Genomic DNA, 17278 nt, shown 5'->3' on the forward strand with positions numbered 1-17278 from the left:
ATCTATAAAGAATGTCTTATTGTAAGTTTAAATTAATGTATTTTTTAAGAAATATTCGCTCCAGAAACTTCTTTAATCAAGCACCGTTCTGGATATGTAAAGACTTCAAGCGAAACGTTACTGCTTTCTTAGATACAATTATGCAAATGTATAGTCGTTCATTGAAGAACTAATGAACAATTCTGCAAATTAAATGCATGAATTCATCGGGCAGGTACATGTCTCGAAATGGTAGAGCTTATAACACATTAACATACAACCATTGAACTATCATTTGTCCCCTTGGCCGGTGGTTTAGTATGAATAAAACGGAGTTTGTGTTCAAAGCGCGAACCAACATCAGTATGCGCGGGGTGGACGCGTGACGGCATCCACGGGCGTCCGCTCTATCTAATACCTCCGTCACACTTGTCACTATTAAATAAATAGCTTATTAAAGCAGATAGTTTCGGAAAATTGCATTTTAACACGATATCCATGCTTTTCATTTCAATCTTACAGACATGTTTATTTACTTTTTATTAAGATCTTTTACAGGAAAAAAGCCTGTTCATTACCATGTAGACAATAAAAATGTAAATGTTAAAGTTAACCTTGTTCCCAGACAAGGGCGTGTTAATTTCTGCGAGCAAGGTCTTTTAAAATAGGAGATTAATGGATTTTTTAATAACATACGTTGTTCATGGATATTTTGCGGAATGTCTAGAGCTTTGTTGACGTGCGAATACTGGTACATATTGCACAGATAACATTATTAAAAATGTTAAACTATTTAAGACGTAGCGCATAGAAATTTATTTTTTTGAAACATTTATACTGTATGTATAGGTTACGTTAAATCCGGTATAAAAGTACGTTTTATTACAATGTATTAAATACAACTTACCAATATTTATTATTTTCCTGCTACCACATTTTGTACATTAAGGACTTACTTATCTTACGTGATACATTTGTGATATTGTACTGTTTGCAGAAAACACGTCTTTAATTTTTAAGGTTAACAGAAGTCAATCCGTAATTGCCACGTAAATAATGAAAAGAACAACCAGCGCTCCCTCTAGGATACTACACTGGTTTAGTGCAAATAACTTGCTTTTTAAATAATAAAATAAAACCTTTACTAAGAACGTGAAACAAGTAGAAACAGGGTTTTCGTAAACAACGAGAAATTTGAAGTGATCAATGAAGTTGTTTTCTTAAATTTTTCATTAGATTAGTTATAATGGCGTCCGAATATAGAAACTTTATCTTGTAGGCTTTATTCAGCAGCGTATGCTGTTTGAAAGATCCTTCAGCTGACATTATGTCATACGATCTATTGCTCGGAGAAGTGCTAGCTGGCTTACATTCCATTTTTGTGCTCCAGAAACGGGTTATTCGAGCCATCTATATGGTGGGTCCACGGTAGTCACTTAGTAATAAACTCAAAGATACTAACATATTCACTCTACCCTCTAATATTTACATATGTATGTATTACATTAGTATGTATATAAAAATCCTAGTAAATTAAAAGAAAAATAATGATATCCGTCAATGTAATCAAAGGAATAAAAATAAACTTGCCGTACCCGTTACTAGGCTCCATACAATGTCTCACTCATTCGTAAGTCAATATATACGATTTTATAACAAGCTACCGAACGACGCAGTAAATTTATATTTTTGTAAATTCAAGAAATTTAAGCACCGGCTCTGCCAAAAGGCATATTACACTATTTCACGATATATTTACGATATTGATGTTTTGAAACGAACTGTTCTAATTTTAAGGAAACGTTTGTTAATACGTTCATCAAAACAAAATAACAAATACTACAAACCCAACTACGTTTCTAGTTAGTTGCTCTCGGTAGGTGGTAGGTTACGGAATAACTTAAACTTAATTTTAAGCTGACGATTATATATTATTGTAATGATCTCATATAATTAAGCTATTTTGACTTTAAGTATTAGTTAGTAAAATATATATAAGCTTCAAGCGCAATAGTTATGTATATATAATACTACGCATAATGATGTTATTAATTATTAATCGTAAAGCAAATTATTACGAATCAAAATACATCGTATAACATAATTTAAATGAATGGATTAGGAGATAAATTTAGATTTGAGTTGAGTATGTACATTCGAATATGAATAACATAGTATTCATGGAAGCACGACAAAAATTTATCAAGCACATTTTCGAAACTAACGTCGAGAGCAGAACGTGAGAATAGACAAAAGAGCGCTATGTGTGTATCTATGTGCAGAAATGTACAACTAAGCTTTGCGGCTGAGGTGGTCGGGCAATAATTTGAACTGTCGCCGAGCGGGCATAAAACTTTATCCCGGACTAAGATGTGCTATATTATTAAACTAGGTTCCAGTGACTCCACAGACGCTTTCGATATAGTTAATTCATTTAGAAAATTGTCTATGTATTTCAATCAGCTTTAAGGCTTAATGAATTTTTAAGAATGTTTATAAGAAATAAATTTAGCATTCACTGCAAAATTAACAATAACGTTTTGGATGCAGGATATCCTCCCCCTCGGTTGACAGAGGACCGTGTTAAATTTGTTGCAAGAAGACATTTAATCGGTCGTATTAGTAATCTATTGGGGAGACCTATGTCCAGCCGTGGACGTGGCTAAAATGGCATGGCTAAGTGGCTAAAATGGTAATGACTTTTTTGGTCATACCGCTCAAAGCTTTTAAAATATATCATATTTCCATTTTTCTTTCTTGTCTTCGGTAGATCGCATATAGGTGATTATCCTGCGACTTTTTATTTTATATACTATTTGCTTTTTTTGTGGGTTCGTAAAAAGACATATGTATCATTCATAGTAACAAAACCTTGCTCTGTCCACCGTTTGGGCCTGAATTTTGGTGATCTTTTTTCTTTCTCGTTCCCAATGACCTTTTCTAAATAAGAGATTTTTGCATGTGTCATAAGTAGCTCATTGTGTTAGACGCGTTTTCATGTTAAGCCTTATGAGAATTCACATACCTAGAACAAACGAGCTATTTTTGGTTAAATTAAGAAAAAAATTCCGCACAAAATATAATAATTTAATTTTACTTAACATTGATCGTTTCTTAAAGAACCATTGCTGTTGCAATCAAAATGCAATTTATGAGCATCAAACCGAAGAATAAAACTTAAAAGTTTTTAAATCCATTTTTCCATAACATCATTTATTACAAATTTTCATTCAAAAGGGATCTAAAATTTCTCAAACATAATTCAAATTCCATAGAACAGATTTTAAAGTGGGTTACGTTGTGTTCGAAATTTAAACTATGATATATACAGTATGATATATATATACAGTATACTGAAAATATGAATATTCGTTATTTTTATTACATGTTCTCTACGGTTTGTTGAAAACTCTATCAACCCGTTCAAAAAACCATCAGCGAAAAAATATTTTTTAATAACCAACACTGTCAGTCAGTATGTGTGACATTTTTTTATTTTTGTTTCCAAAGTTATAAAAAATTGAAATGGACATTGAATGATTTCCAGAAGTCTATTTTTAATATCTACCGCCATGATTGCTATAGATTATCGTTACGATTTTAATATGACTTATGTACGTACATATGTACATACATACATCATACATATATTACTCTTAATAAGATAACATAGTTGAACTAAGTAAATATATTATACATTAAATATATCATTATTCAAAAAAAATTATGAAAATGGTGTTTAAAATACAACATATACGAAATAAAATTAATTAACGTTTCGTCTAATTGTCAGATTGTAAACAATAGAAATGTAAATTATAATAATGGTAAATAGTATATTATTCGCACAGTATCGTTGCATTAGGAAGTCTTGATATGAGAACATTCCATAATAACCAAACAATGATGTCGTGAGTAAAATGAAATTTTAAAATACAACGATTATCGTGCAAAGATTCTGTTTTCTGAATGTATAATGTCGAACAAAGGGAGGGAAAATCTCAAGCAGCGCGTGAACGCCCCGCGATCACGTCGCCGAGCCACGTTGTCAATCGAGATTCGTTTTTTGTTTTCCGCTCAGACAATAGCAAGAAAATGTTGTCTACGTGGGGGCGGTGGCGCGGGTGTGGGTCAATAGGAGCACTAATCTCTGTCGGGATCGTTCGGATTAATGGCTCGTATTGCCGTCTTTGTTGTTTGTTTCAAACTTCTTGCTTTGCCTTGATCTTAAGAGTTCCGTAATGCAGTGTTCATAGCGTTTTAATGTTGTCTTTTGCTATTACCGTTAGCTAAGGCTTACTTTTGGTGGAAATTACATTTTAAAGCTTAATAGTATATTATTGTACATTTTTACCTTTATTTTTAGTTTGGTGCTTTATCCTTCTTAGTACATGTCAACCTTACTATGACCATCATAAATGTTCACCATTTAAGCATTTAATAATCACTGTGACAAATACCCATCTGCAAAATTATCTAGCTACTTCTGACTTTGGTACCAAAAAATAGTTTGCGCGGTACCGACATTTTATAAACCAAATTTCAATTACCTCGTACTAAAATCTGCCTATTATTATCGCGTATAAAACAATATCCGAATAAAATTACGGGATCAAATACATCATTTTCGAAATTGCGTTTGTAATTTATACTCACAATTTAAACTCGGTCATTAAAATAGGGTGCAGTTACAAGTTAAAATAAAATTGTTAAAACCGACACCGGTGCGGATTGGTACGCCCCGGACTAACTTTTAACGAGTATATATTTGGTTTCGACCAACCCTTTGGTGATTTCACTATTGAGTCCGACTGCAAATAACTCCGTAATTGCCTTCAAACAACTTCGGGCTTTGTGGATAGCACACCGATGTAACCACCAGTGTTTTGAAATACCTGAATAGCGTGCGAGTAGAGAAATGATAAACAACTTCCAAGTAGAAATGAATATCAGAGGAAATTGCACTAGTCTGTAACGCAGCCGACGAACGTGAGGTACATGACACCGATGTGTTTACTTGAATAACCTATACAGAGTGATTGGTTATAGGTGTAAAAACTTATGTAAAGGAAAGGTGTGAATGTACAGCTCATTTGTCAGCTGTAAAACTTTTATATGTTTCATAAATTTATTTTTTTAATAGGAATGCGACAAACCCATTATTTCTGGCAGTACAAAGCCTGCAGGGACAAATAGTAAACATTAATTAATTTTATGTCTAGTAATCCGAATTTTTAACAAGCGTTTTCCTACTATATTATACTATATTATCATTACGCTATTTATTGTCTCGTAGGATGTACCATACATTAATTGACAGAAAATGAGCTATACATTTACCACTTTAAAGCTTTTACATCCATAATAAAATCTATGAAAATGTAATATATTTGCCATTAATATATCCAAATATATATACACATAGAAGTTATACACATAGTAGCCATGCATAACAAAATAGTTTGTAAAATCAGTTACTTACCTAACGAATGTATTTTTTATATTTATTTAAAAGTAATGTTCTACAAAGTAACAATGACGTCTGTTACAGAGTCGAGGCGAGCCGTTGGCTGGCGGTGGCAGGATGATGGAATGCCTGTGCCCCGCACCGCGTACGCTGGCCTGTCGCGTTGTTCTACTGGACGAGAGAGAACTGTTGCACGAGATGCAGGTCATTATTTAACTTTGTTGTTAAGTTAACCATCGATAATTTTTACACGTCAATCTTATATTTATGTTCTATATCTTATCTTCTATACCGTATCTTAGTTTATTTAAAACATTTTTTTAAAACTATGAATAAATAGATAATAAATTAAGAATATTTAATGGATAAGTGACGTAGTAAGTAGATTCGAAATTAATAGTCCGAGTTTCAAGGAGTGATTTATTTGGTTTAAGTAGATGCAAAAATTGATACATTCGCCTTTACGTGACTTTTGGCTGTAATGTCAGGTCCTGAAAATGCACCCTTCGTATAAGAAATGTGAGTACGATAAACCTTATATGCAGCAAGGCATCCATAAGGTTGTTTTTTTTTACCTAGCTGGTTTTTTACACTGCTGCCTAAGTGACATTTGCAGATTTCGCGTAGGTAGGTACGAGTAGGCTGGCAGCGTTGTGGGCGCTTTGCCTAAAACCTCTTAGGTAAAGCAAAGTGTAGTAAAGCTCGAAGGCTTCTCTGCTCGGACCGCTACATACTACAATTTCAAATGATTGGGAGCTTGCTAGGTTTCAGTTGAAGTTGATGTTGTTAGCCCGGGAGCTTTTACAACTTCATCGGAATTGAGTTCACGAAGCGGAAAGGTCCATGAACTTAAAAATAAAGCAAAAGCTGGAGAGACGCATTCTAGTTGCACGGAGTCGTTTGCACGTAGTGAACCGCTCTACCCGACTTATACTGTGGATTAGGACGAAATACAATATTTGTTCAAGTTACTTAAGCAGCGTACAAACGATAACGCCTTGTAAAATACGTCTACCGCCATCTATTGAAGCACAAAGGGACTACATGTTTTGTGTTAAAGTTGTAAGAATAAATTTATAATTATCTTAAAGTTATGTTAGGCGATACTAACAATTTTAACCTGATTTTACGAATCCCGTAACAATATAATACTAGCATAATTTCTGTACTACATCTCACCACGGGCATCCAAATGGATGTGGTGTTTTCCAATTTCGTCGCTTGATACGGGAATTGTTTTTTTTTTCGTATTTCTATTCTTTCATATTTGTTGATATGCAGCTATTTCGAGACGAATTATTTGAAGTACACCCAGGGGATTGTGGAAGGTCTTTTATATGCGGGGCTCGGGTCCAAGGTGCGGGCGATGAATTCACTGAATCGTACGTCGACTCTATGAATATTAAATTCTATTTGGCCGGTATTGTCGTCGCGTGGTGAATGTGAGAGTGGCTCGCGGCCGCGACGCACCTCTTACCTATATAATTATAATCATTTCCTTTGTAAATATCCTATGTTATTTGTAAACACAAAATGATTTAGTCTAAGGAAAAAATTATTAAAGCCAACAATCGGTCAAGTGCAAGATCAATACACAATATACATATGTACTGTATTCAATATTAAAATTTCTGAATTCATATTTAATCACTATAAGTTAATACAGGATAATTAGTTATAGGTATAATCGAGTAATAAAGAAGTGAAATGTATTTATCATTTACTCTCAATTAATGTATAGCATACCCCGTCCAAAAATCAATGGTTTCAGAAATAGTAATGCCGTAATGATAATGCAGTAAAAAACGATTTTCAAAAGTCTGACTATTAAAATTAATAATTGTTTACTGTCCGTCCCTGAAAACTGTTTTCTGCCTTAAGTTATTGGCCTGTCGCATTCCAAGATTATAAAATAAATTAAGGTAACATTTCAGAGTGATAACTTTAGGGTGATTGGAAATGGATGTAAAAATTACGAATCTTTTTGTTGACAAATGAGCTATACATTCACCACTTTAAATCTTCACTTATAACCAATCACCGTTTATATTTTTTATGCATTCAATATGAATAGACTTTACTGTAGATAAAATAAAAACATTTACTAGAAGGCAGTAAAGTTTGCGGAGGTAATAACGTCGTAATTTATGACTTCACCCTACTAACACCTCGCCGGCAAACATTTAACGGGCAACGCACGTCTAAACACTCTATCTCAGCATTATTTTGAACACGAAAGCGTAAAAAATGGCGATCTAACGGAGCCGGCACTCATTCGGACACTTGCTATAATTTCACGACATAACCGTAAACAACGGACAAATTGTTACAGATATTCTTTTTTCTGGCCTTACAATCCTTCGTGTAACTTCCTCGTCAAACAAATTCCAAAGATATATTGGACTGGAATCGCCAATTTGGGTAAAGTGGAAGCGACAAGAGTTCGACGTTTCCCGCTAAATTGTATGGTTATTTTAGATAAATCGTCGCCCTTTCCAGAGTTTTCCTATCTACAAAGGGCCATTTGTCTCAAACGGATTCAGTGAAACTTTCCTCTTTCTCATAACATACAAATTGGATTGTTTACTCAGAATTTATTTATTATATATTATTTACACTTTTCACTTTTGAATACGATGTACTGGAAAACGAAACCATTACTCCTTTATACATATCATTATCCAGATAGAATCATTTAAAGTGATCATTTGTGTACGTAATGTGAAGATACTGATAAAATAAATGTTAATTTTATTAAACAAATAATCACTATTATGCGGTTATATTACGGATGACATTAAGTTTTAATTTTATGAGATGATTTGTAGGTTGTTCGGAACTGAGAGTAGATAATGCAACTTGTAATTAAATTTTAACAAATAAGTATTATTTGAAAAGCGAGAAACGTAATTATATATAATGTGTGTCCACATATTTAAAGTATGGTGAAATTTCATTATTATAAAGTAATAAATTTTCGTGACTTCTTATTTCGTGCAATCTCACCGGAAAAGAGTGCGCACATTTTTTTCTGGGAGTATTGTCTTATTTGTCTCAACTACCTAAACGAGTGTCGATGAAATTGCTCAGTAATTTAGGAGACGTAGCGAAGTGTATGGCGAGATGTCCTCACGCTCGCCTGGTAGTGTCGCGGCGGCAAATTGAGTCTACGGCATTTCACGGTTCACTGCTTAAATGCACTTTGCGCCCGTTCTGCTTTATCTGTGTCCTTTTTATTGTCTGCTTGATGTTCTCTTACTTATTTATCACGAACACGTATCGAGCTATCACGAGAAAAGGAATCGCAAAGTTTTTAAAAATAGTAAAGTTTTACTGACTGAAAAATGATAGCGTGAAAGTCGAATGGTAGTGTGACAACGGCTATTGATTTAAAAAGGATGTTTGGAGCCTGGATAGAGACTGGCTCTCATTTTTATTTAATTAATTAAGTGCAAATGAATCAATTATTTTAAACCTGAACAAATGGCTACTGGGGTCTTGATATTTTGGATTGGATGTCACGGCAAGCGCAGTATAGAATGCACAGAAGACCTTGACGTCAGGAGACGCTGCTTGCTACCGTTCCTATTGGAAATCTCTGAGGAGTGACTATGCGTATGACCGAATTATCATTCGAAAAAAAAATAACTAAAATGCTGTACATGTCAAAAATCAATGAACTAGTATAGAATATGTCAATCGTTAATTCGGTCAGTATGACAAAAATGTCCAAGGCTTATTTTAGAAATTTATAAAGAGAAAGTTTTATTGAATAGAATTTGCTAATTTTTAAATAGGAAATATTTTGATGTGAAGAGAAAGTTTTTCTATTGCGTTCAGCCGCAAGAGAGCTGATTAGCGGCATTGTTTTGGAATGCAACTGCGAGCGCATTGAGTTAGAATATTCATCGATTTTCTGTTGTCATATTTTATTTAAAATTAGAATTTAAAGCCCAAAAGTAACGGCCATCATTAGACGCAAATGGTTTTTTTTAAATATTCAAATAAAGAAAATTAGAAAGTATGAAAATAATTTTTAACGTATTTTTTCCAATGAATATTTTAATATTCTTTAATTTAGCCATTAAATTTACTAACACATCTCTATTTAAAAGTAAAAATTTTATTTTAACTTTTATCTAGCCATAATTGTATCAGGTTATTAAGTAGAATTTTAATCTGTCTTACATTAAATTGATGCTTTGTGTAGTAATATTAAACCAATTACGTCTACGTAGAAAATTTTTCGCTTTAAAAATATCCCTTCAATTGCGGAATAATTAATTTCTTTTCAAGTTTTCTAGAGGCAGCATTATTCTTAGAACGTCGGTAGAGTACCGTAATCAAGAAAGGAAAGCTCAATACATACCGATGTTTCTTTGTGACCATATTAGTTGTGATAACCAGTAAACATTGCTTTTAATTGCATGGGTTGGCGTCGTTTATAAGGAGATCACATCCTAACAAAACCATTAACCTATTATAAACCGAATAAATAAGTCTCCAAACTGGTTATGAAGCTATTTTACATATTCATTTACAATATAAATGTCGAACAGTGAGAAATTATGATATGAAATCGTCTAGTTTTGATAACTTAAAAATAAATTATAATTATCGTTAAAAATCACGTCGCAAAAATTTTATTTGTGTACAAAGCATGTTATAAAATAGCTCACCATTATTCAAATTGGAAGTAATCTGCAGAAAACAAACGTGGTACATTAATGATTCATTTATTATTCAGACCAACGAACTGTTTCGTTTCCCTCTCATAAACCAATGAAATCTAATACAACATACAAATTATATCTTCATGTTGTGTTAGGATGTACAAGCATATTACATTCAGGCGAGCAAACTTTTCCGTCTGTAATCCGATTAAATTAAATGAGTTGTATACTATTTAGTGTAATCTGTTTTGCAGGCATTCGATTTGTTTTTATGTAGTATGGTAAGGTAAATTTAGAAATTTTATTATAAACTTCATCATTTAAATGTTTGCTTTTATTTGCAAAATTAATCATTCTTCGTCAAGCGATACAAGGACGCTGATATCTTTGCAATGTGCGTGAGAGCTTTCCAGCTCTACTCTATCATTACGCTGCCAATACCATATGGCTGACTACTGGTCTTTCTGGTCCTTTACCATCGCGTGTGAATAAGCTTAATTGAGATAAGTCAGGCTACGAGAAATTCTAATTTGACGCATTCTTGTTTCGATATCGTGGGAACGTATCACAGCCGCGATTTTTTTTTTCTTTATTTATCTGCAAATTATTATCCATAGCGTACCTTTCTGACAAGCGTATTGTTGTGGTCTAAAAATGTTTTTTTTTTTAATTGTCATAATATATTGATGGAATAAGAACTTACGATATAAACAAAGTTCTTAGTACTACGTCATATCAAATGAGGCTTCATTCAGGGTTTAGAAATCGAAATACTGGGAAGAACCGCATATAGTATAGGATTATTTGGCGGCTTACTAACTAGAATATTCATGGGCATTAATGTTTAATAGAGGAAGAAAGTTCTGCTTTAAGATGTCCTTTTTCAAAGTAGACTTTTTTTACATGACAAAATAATTTTGGTTGCGGCACCAATTGGAGGATTATGCCCGCTAAAACAACCCGTCTTGTTTTGATGCCTTTTTTCAAAACAATACCATAGTTTTGACGGCTCTGACCCTGTGCTTTGATTGCCTTGTTGAAGCTCCATGGTTTTTATTTGTTATTTACATTCTTATCTCAAGGATACTTACTGCAAGGTACTTATGCGTATACGAGCAACAGAACACAAACGAATCCATTGCCAAAGACTTCTTATGGCTATCGGAAGAGAGTATATGGTGTAACCTCCTCCAACATTTAGGCCTTCATCTGCAGATGGGGAGCTGAGTTTTTCTATTTCTTATTTCGCTTCCAAATTTAAAAAATCACAATTAAAAGTATCTAATGATATAAAAACTTTAAGAAATTATTTTATATTGTTTATAATTGTTTAAAATACAATTTTCACGATCTCAGACTTAGTTCAGAATTTAAAGTTTAATTTGTGTAGTCATTGTCTCTTGATGTTCAATACTACATTGACTATGCCATTGTTAAATTTAACTGCTTCCGAAGTGAAAGCAATATAAGCTTTAGAACATTCCGATAACTGCATCCATTTGAGCCGTGGTTCTCGTGTGATCTCATGCACTTTCGATTCGGAATATCCCCTTTCAAGGATCCCTCCAAGGAAGTTTCGAAAAGAAGCCTAAAAGCTATTTACAATCCGGTAATAAAAACCTAACGATTTGAGTCAAGTCTCCCTTGGGAGCCCATGCTGCCTGCACTACGTATTGGTCATTGAAAAAAATTACAATTAAACGTTTATTTTCCAATCATTGGTAATAATAAAATATTTTAGAATTACAAAATAATTACATTGTTTTAAAGAAAGTAAAAATTTAACTTTAATTTAATTAAAATTTAATTTACATTTCACTTAGCAAAGTACTTGAAATTGTATTACGTCATAAAATTATGCCCCTGAGCGTGAATTAAGCCAAAAGAAATTGTATATCTAACGGTTGATTAGGTTGACTCTCACAGAGAATTTTACGGAGCCCGAGGCAAAGGCATTTTCAGTTCACGAAATTATAGCTCGGCATTCATTTCGGATATTTGAGAAGAAAGTATTATTCACGGCTACTTTATTACGCATCAATAAATTTTTACTACTAATTTTTTCACGTTTAATTTATATAAATAATTACCGTATACTATTTGGAAATTTATTATTTTAATTATTCACAAGAACTTTATTCTTTTAATTATGATTTAAACAGAAAAACAACAAAAAACTATTTAATAAGTAAAATGTTTCGATGTTAATTATTGTTGATTTTGCAGGATAGCAGCACTGGCCAGGCGTTGTTGGATGTGGTTTTTAGGCATTTAGATCTTTTAGAAACAGCCTACTTCGGTCTACGTTACGTCGACCAAGACAACCAAACGGTAAGATTTTGTTTTGAATTTATGAAATTTAAACCATCACTGTCAAGCTATATCTAACATCCATTGCGGAATTCTTATGCGCTCCAACTAACTTTGTTAAGAAATGTACAAGTAACTTTATTATAATTTTAGTTTATTCATGCATTAAAGGTTTAAATAAAATAATAATTGATAAAAGATATCTATCTTACAAACTAAATCCAAAAAATTATGAATCAATCATTTATAATACAACTTAAACATAAAGTTTATTTATTTTTCTGACAGTAAAAATAAACCTTTTTTATGCAGCACTGGTTGGATGTTGGAAGAAAACTACGACGCCAGCTTCGAGGATCCGATTCGCATACCTTCTACTTCGGTGTAAAGTTCTACGCTGCAGATCCATGCAAGTTATTGGAAGAAATAACTAGGTAAATGATCATCTCGTCTTATTTTGAAGCGCCAATTATCTAAATTTTTATAATTTTTTCGCTAATAAAGTTTCAGTGCATAGTGTCAATATTTGTATAAAAATAAAACAAATCAAGATGGTCAGATAAAAATACGATGAGCAAAAAAATTATTTTTTCTGATCTGATTTTGTTTAAATTACCTTAATTTGGAAATTTTGTTATCGTAACATAGGTACGTAAAATTTTTTCATTACCTGAGACTATAGAGTCGAAAGCTATAATATAATGCATTTCGAACAAATTGTAAAAAAATTTTGTGAGATTCAGGTTTTCCGCTGCCCATTTATAAGTTCAAAGTCTGCTGAAAAAAAAACAATGATAGTCACGTCCTTTAAAGTATAGATATACTTACATTTGTTTTTCTAATGTATTCAAACTGCTGACGGCATGTGTATCAAATTAATTACTACAGATTTAAAAGCGGCAGCCATGTTTATTTACGCGGTTTCTCATCAAAGCAACGAGAGAACCATAAATACTAGGAAGCGTATGAACTGTTTCGGTACTACACGTAGTTTGTCTATATTAAAATTTGGTTTAGAATTTGATATTTGAATTTTTTGGTATAAAATATATGTTATGTGCCAAAAATAATATGTTACACTTACACACTGTTACACTTTTTTATGTGAATAAAAATGATTTTCAATCATTATCTTCATCACATTCATTTTAGCTTTAGGACTTCCATAGCTAGATATATGTGCATCTGCTATAGATTTACAAAAACAGTAACTAGAGGCGGCTTGCAAACCAACGTCTTTTGCCGATATCAATATGGTCGTCTGTCCACCTTCTAAGTCGAGGTTTAAGTATTTTTTGATGTAATGTTATATTTGAAAAACGATTATTAGTAAATTAAATAACGAGATCAAACAGTGATACATTTATAATACGAGTGATAAAAAATCGTTATTTAAATTTTATTAAAAAAATGTTTGTGAGAAGAACTCAATTTAATTATGATGTCTGTTGTACAGAAGTAATTAAACCTTTTTAGACATTTTATTTTGAATTATTTAAATGCGATATAATTGATTCGTGAACAATTAAGTCTTATAAAAAATAGATAAAATATGCATTAATTCAATTCAGCAGAGTTATTTTAACTGTTATTAAAAAAAACAATTGCTCTTTACGTTTTATATGCTATAACTGTAAGTTTCGAAATAAAATAGTTTTTTTTTTAAATCATATGTATTTATTATCTAATATTTACATTATTATCCTAAAGCATAATATTTCATTTAATATTAACCTCAGCGTTCTGTATAATTCTCAAATTTCAACCTTCGAACACATTAATAACATCACAGTTACGAGAAGACAGGACACGACAATAAAATACATCTGTTCCCATCTCATGCCACACGTATATTGAAAGCGGTGTCAGCAATATTATATTGTCTGAATTGTCACATCTACACATTGTGCACTGAAACTATTTTAAAACTTTCGAGAAAGTGTTTAATTTAAGAGAGAAATAATAAACAGGGTTTGTGTATAACAAAACAGTATTTGTCTAATAAATAGCTTATAACTCGGGGAATAAAAAGCATAAAAAATGTGACTATTTAAATAAATGAAAAAATAAATCATTGAAAATGGCTTCGTAAAGTTATGCATCTTTAAGTATCACCGTTTAATTTCTTAGTCTCTGTGTGCTTAAACAACCTGAGACAACTGAGATAGCCCGAGTCCCTTTGCGACGCAAGACTTTACTTACCGAGCTTCTCCTTTAACTTAGGTAGAACCCCAATTCTTGTCACAAAGGATTTTTCCCTTTTGTCGGCAAGAAGCCAATTTTAGTCACGGATCCTTATTAAACTTACAACCTCTCAAAGATTTCTCTGAAATTCATTGCACATGATAATATGATTTTGTATAAATATATTTTTAACTTGCTATTATTATTTATACATTGTGGGATTTATATTAATATATATTGCAGTTATTTTCGTGGCATACTCTGTTATAGTAAATCATCTATTTACATTAAGATATTCTTATGTAATCTGGGTGTAAAAATACTTTACAAGTATTTGTTTTAAATCATTCCATAGTTAAAAGTACTTGTAAAGTATTAAAAAGGATTTTTTATATTTTATTTTACGAGTTTTTCCAATCAAATCATATGTATTCATTAAAAAAATAGTTGAATAGTATTTTTTAAATTAATTGTAGTATACAAAACTTATAGAAGGACCTGAAATTATAATACTTTAAGTAAGATTGTAACATATAACCTCTACAAACATGCAGCAAATTTCCATATATCAATAAGGAAATAAAAAAGTAATAAATGTAATAGTGTTTTCGATTTTTGTGCCCAGTATCTTAGAACAAAGTAGATAGCCTAGACGATAAACTTAAAATTCCCAAAGCAAGTCGATGGTTGTTAAGTACATGTACTTAGTATGTCAGACAATTGTCTGAGAGGGATCTTTAAGCTGTGGATCGTAGACAAAGAAATACGTAGATATATAAGTAAGAAACAAATAATGAAAAAAAAATTCAGTCAAGTGAGTCTTTTAAAAACTATGTTGTTTAATCTATAAAAACGAACATTCTCGTTTATAAATGTAATAATGTTCTTATATACCACTTGATAATATGTAATTTTATGGATTTAATTATAATCCATTTCAATACATGTTAAATACTCTACATTGAAAATAAAGCTGGTCGAATATAATTTAGTACTTACATATCACTTATAATACAACATGACAAACATTCTTTTCATTTTGTAACAGTTTATGTTAATGGCACGTCGTTTCTGCAGTGGCCACAACAATACCAAAATTAAGGCAATGCTTACGAAATGTGAAATGTCCCATAATTCTTATAATTGACTATGGAGATGATTGCTATTTTGATCAGAATGTAGTCTAGTAGTAATAACTGCATTCGATACATTTTCAATCACCTTAAATACGACCACGTCTCTTTCTGCCGTTTTAATGGACGCCATTTCTTTCTTCCTTCTTATGCGCACTAACTACAATTTTCTCATTCTTGTCTTCTAATTCACTTTACTAATTTATCTTATCGATTTCAATAATAAACAATAGCATAAAATAAACGCTTCCCTCCTCGAGCAAAGTAACTTAAGAAATCTTCTCACAGTACTGACTTTACACACTATTCACAGTACAATCAATTTTTCTCTGGGACGCGATCCCTTTCATATTAGGATGTCCAAGAATCGTTACGCATTTAAACCGAAAGTTTGGATGTTGTTGTTTGACAAGCTGACGGAATCCTCACTATGTTTCGTAATACGTATTTCTTATACGTATCTTCTATCGTATTTGTTTATTTTATTATTAGGCATGCACATTATACGTTGTAACTATGTTTGTGTTGATTTATTTCGACAAAATTATATTGCATTTTGTCATCATTATCATTTCATCTGTAGGACGTCAACTGCAGGGCAAAGACCTTCAGGCACAGGCTTCTTATAGGACTGGTTGGAATCTTCCTGCATCCAGCCTTTTAAACTTGACATCATATCATAATTTAGTATTTTATTGTGCTACTAAAATTAATTCATTCACGATACAATAAATTCCCCTTTGAACATAGTGTAACAAGTAAAAGTTATAAATAAATAAATAACATAGCAGAAGCCATTACTCACATAAAGAGACATCAACAGCAGCACACAGCGTTACCGCATCAAACAGGCTATTTTCACTGGCGAGTCGATGAATCAATGAACAAGCCATTAAGGCCAACATTCCGTTACTAGAACGCATATCATACACAGACGAATAAAAACAAGTATGTCAACCAGTGTTTTAAGCATACCTAAGTTATAATAAAAATGTGCAAATTTAGAAATTATATGAATTCCCTATTAAAGTTAATATCAAGGGAGGAGTAAGGAGTGTAGTACACTCTTAGCGCACCCCGCGAGCTCGTAAATAGCAGTCAGAATAAAACGAATGAATGAAGCAAGTCTGCATTAGAGTCCTCGGCTTATAGCAACGTTTGAAAACAGTCGCAAAAGTTTTTATTTAAAACATTTTTAATTGGATACATTCACGCTAGTGTCAGTCTTGGTTTTTTTTTACAAAAGTTTATGGATGTATTAAGTAAATTATTTTCGTCGTACGAATACTGCATTTGTTTATAAATATATCTCCGTGTGTATCTGATAATATCATGATAAATTTTTTTCAACTAATTATTGATTACGAAATTTGGTGATATGAGGTCTAGTAACTTTTGATTTAGTACGATGTACCCATCTCTATTCTTCTTTTTATTTTTGAAATTCTTTTATTAATTTTTTAAATCATATACGTCTTATGAATTACTTATTTGTTTACAAAAACATCTCTTAACATATTTGATGATATTAG

General features: G+C 32.0%; 1 protein-coding gene across 2 annotated transcripts in view; it reads left to right on the plus strand.

The window, feature by feature from the left end:
* LOC137926549 (band 4.1-like protein 4) overlaps nucleotides 1–17278 on the plus strand; it is a 59789-nt gene that overhangs the window by 12939 nt on the left and 29572 nt on the right. For both annotated transcript variants that reach the window (XM_068770184.1, XM_068770183.1), the window contains exons 2-4: nucleotides 5531–5650; nucleotides 12346–12450; nucleotides 12742–12863. In XM_068770184.1, the coding sequence (XP_068626285.1) occupies nucleotides 5564–5650; nucleotides 12346–12450; nucleotides 12742–12863 (314 nt within the window). In that variant the 5' untranslated portion in view covers nucleotides 5531–5563. The remainder of the gene's footprint in view (nucleotides 1–5530; nucleotides 5651–12345; nucleotides 12451–12741; nucleotides 12864–17278) is intronic.

This window comes from Battus philenor, unplaced genomic scaffold (assembly GCF_028537555.1).
Source record: "Battus philenor isolate CCGP_79_NKW_IND1 unplaced genomic scaffold, ilBatPhil1.0.hap1 SCAF_3, whole genome shotgun sequence".
Taxonomy (NCBI): Eukaryota; Metazoa; Arthropoda; class Insecta; order Lepidoptera; family Papilionidae; genus Battus; species Battus philenor.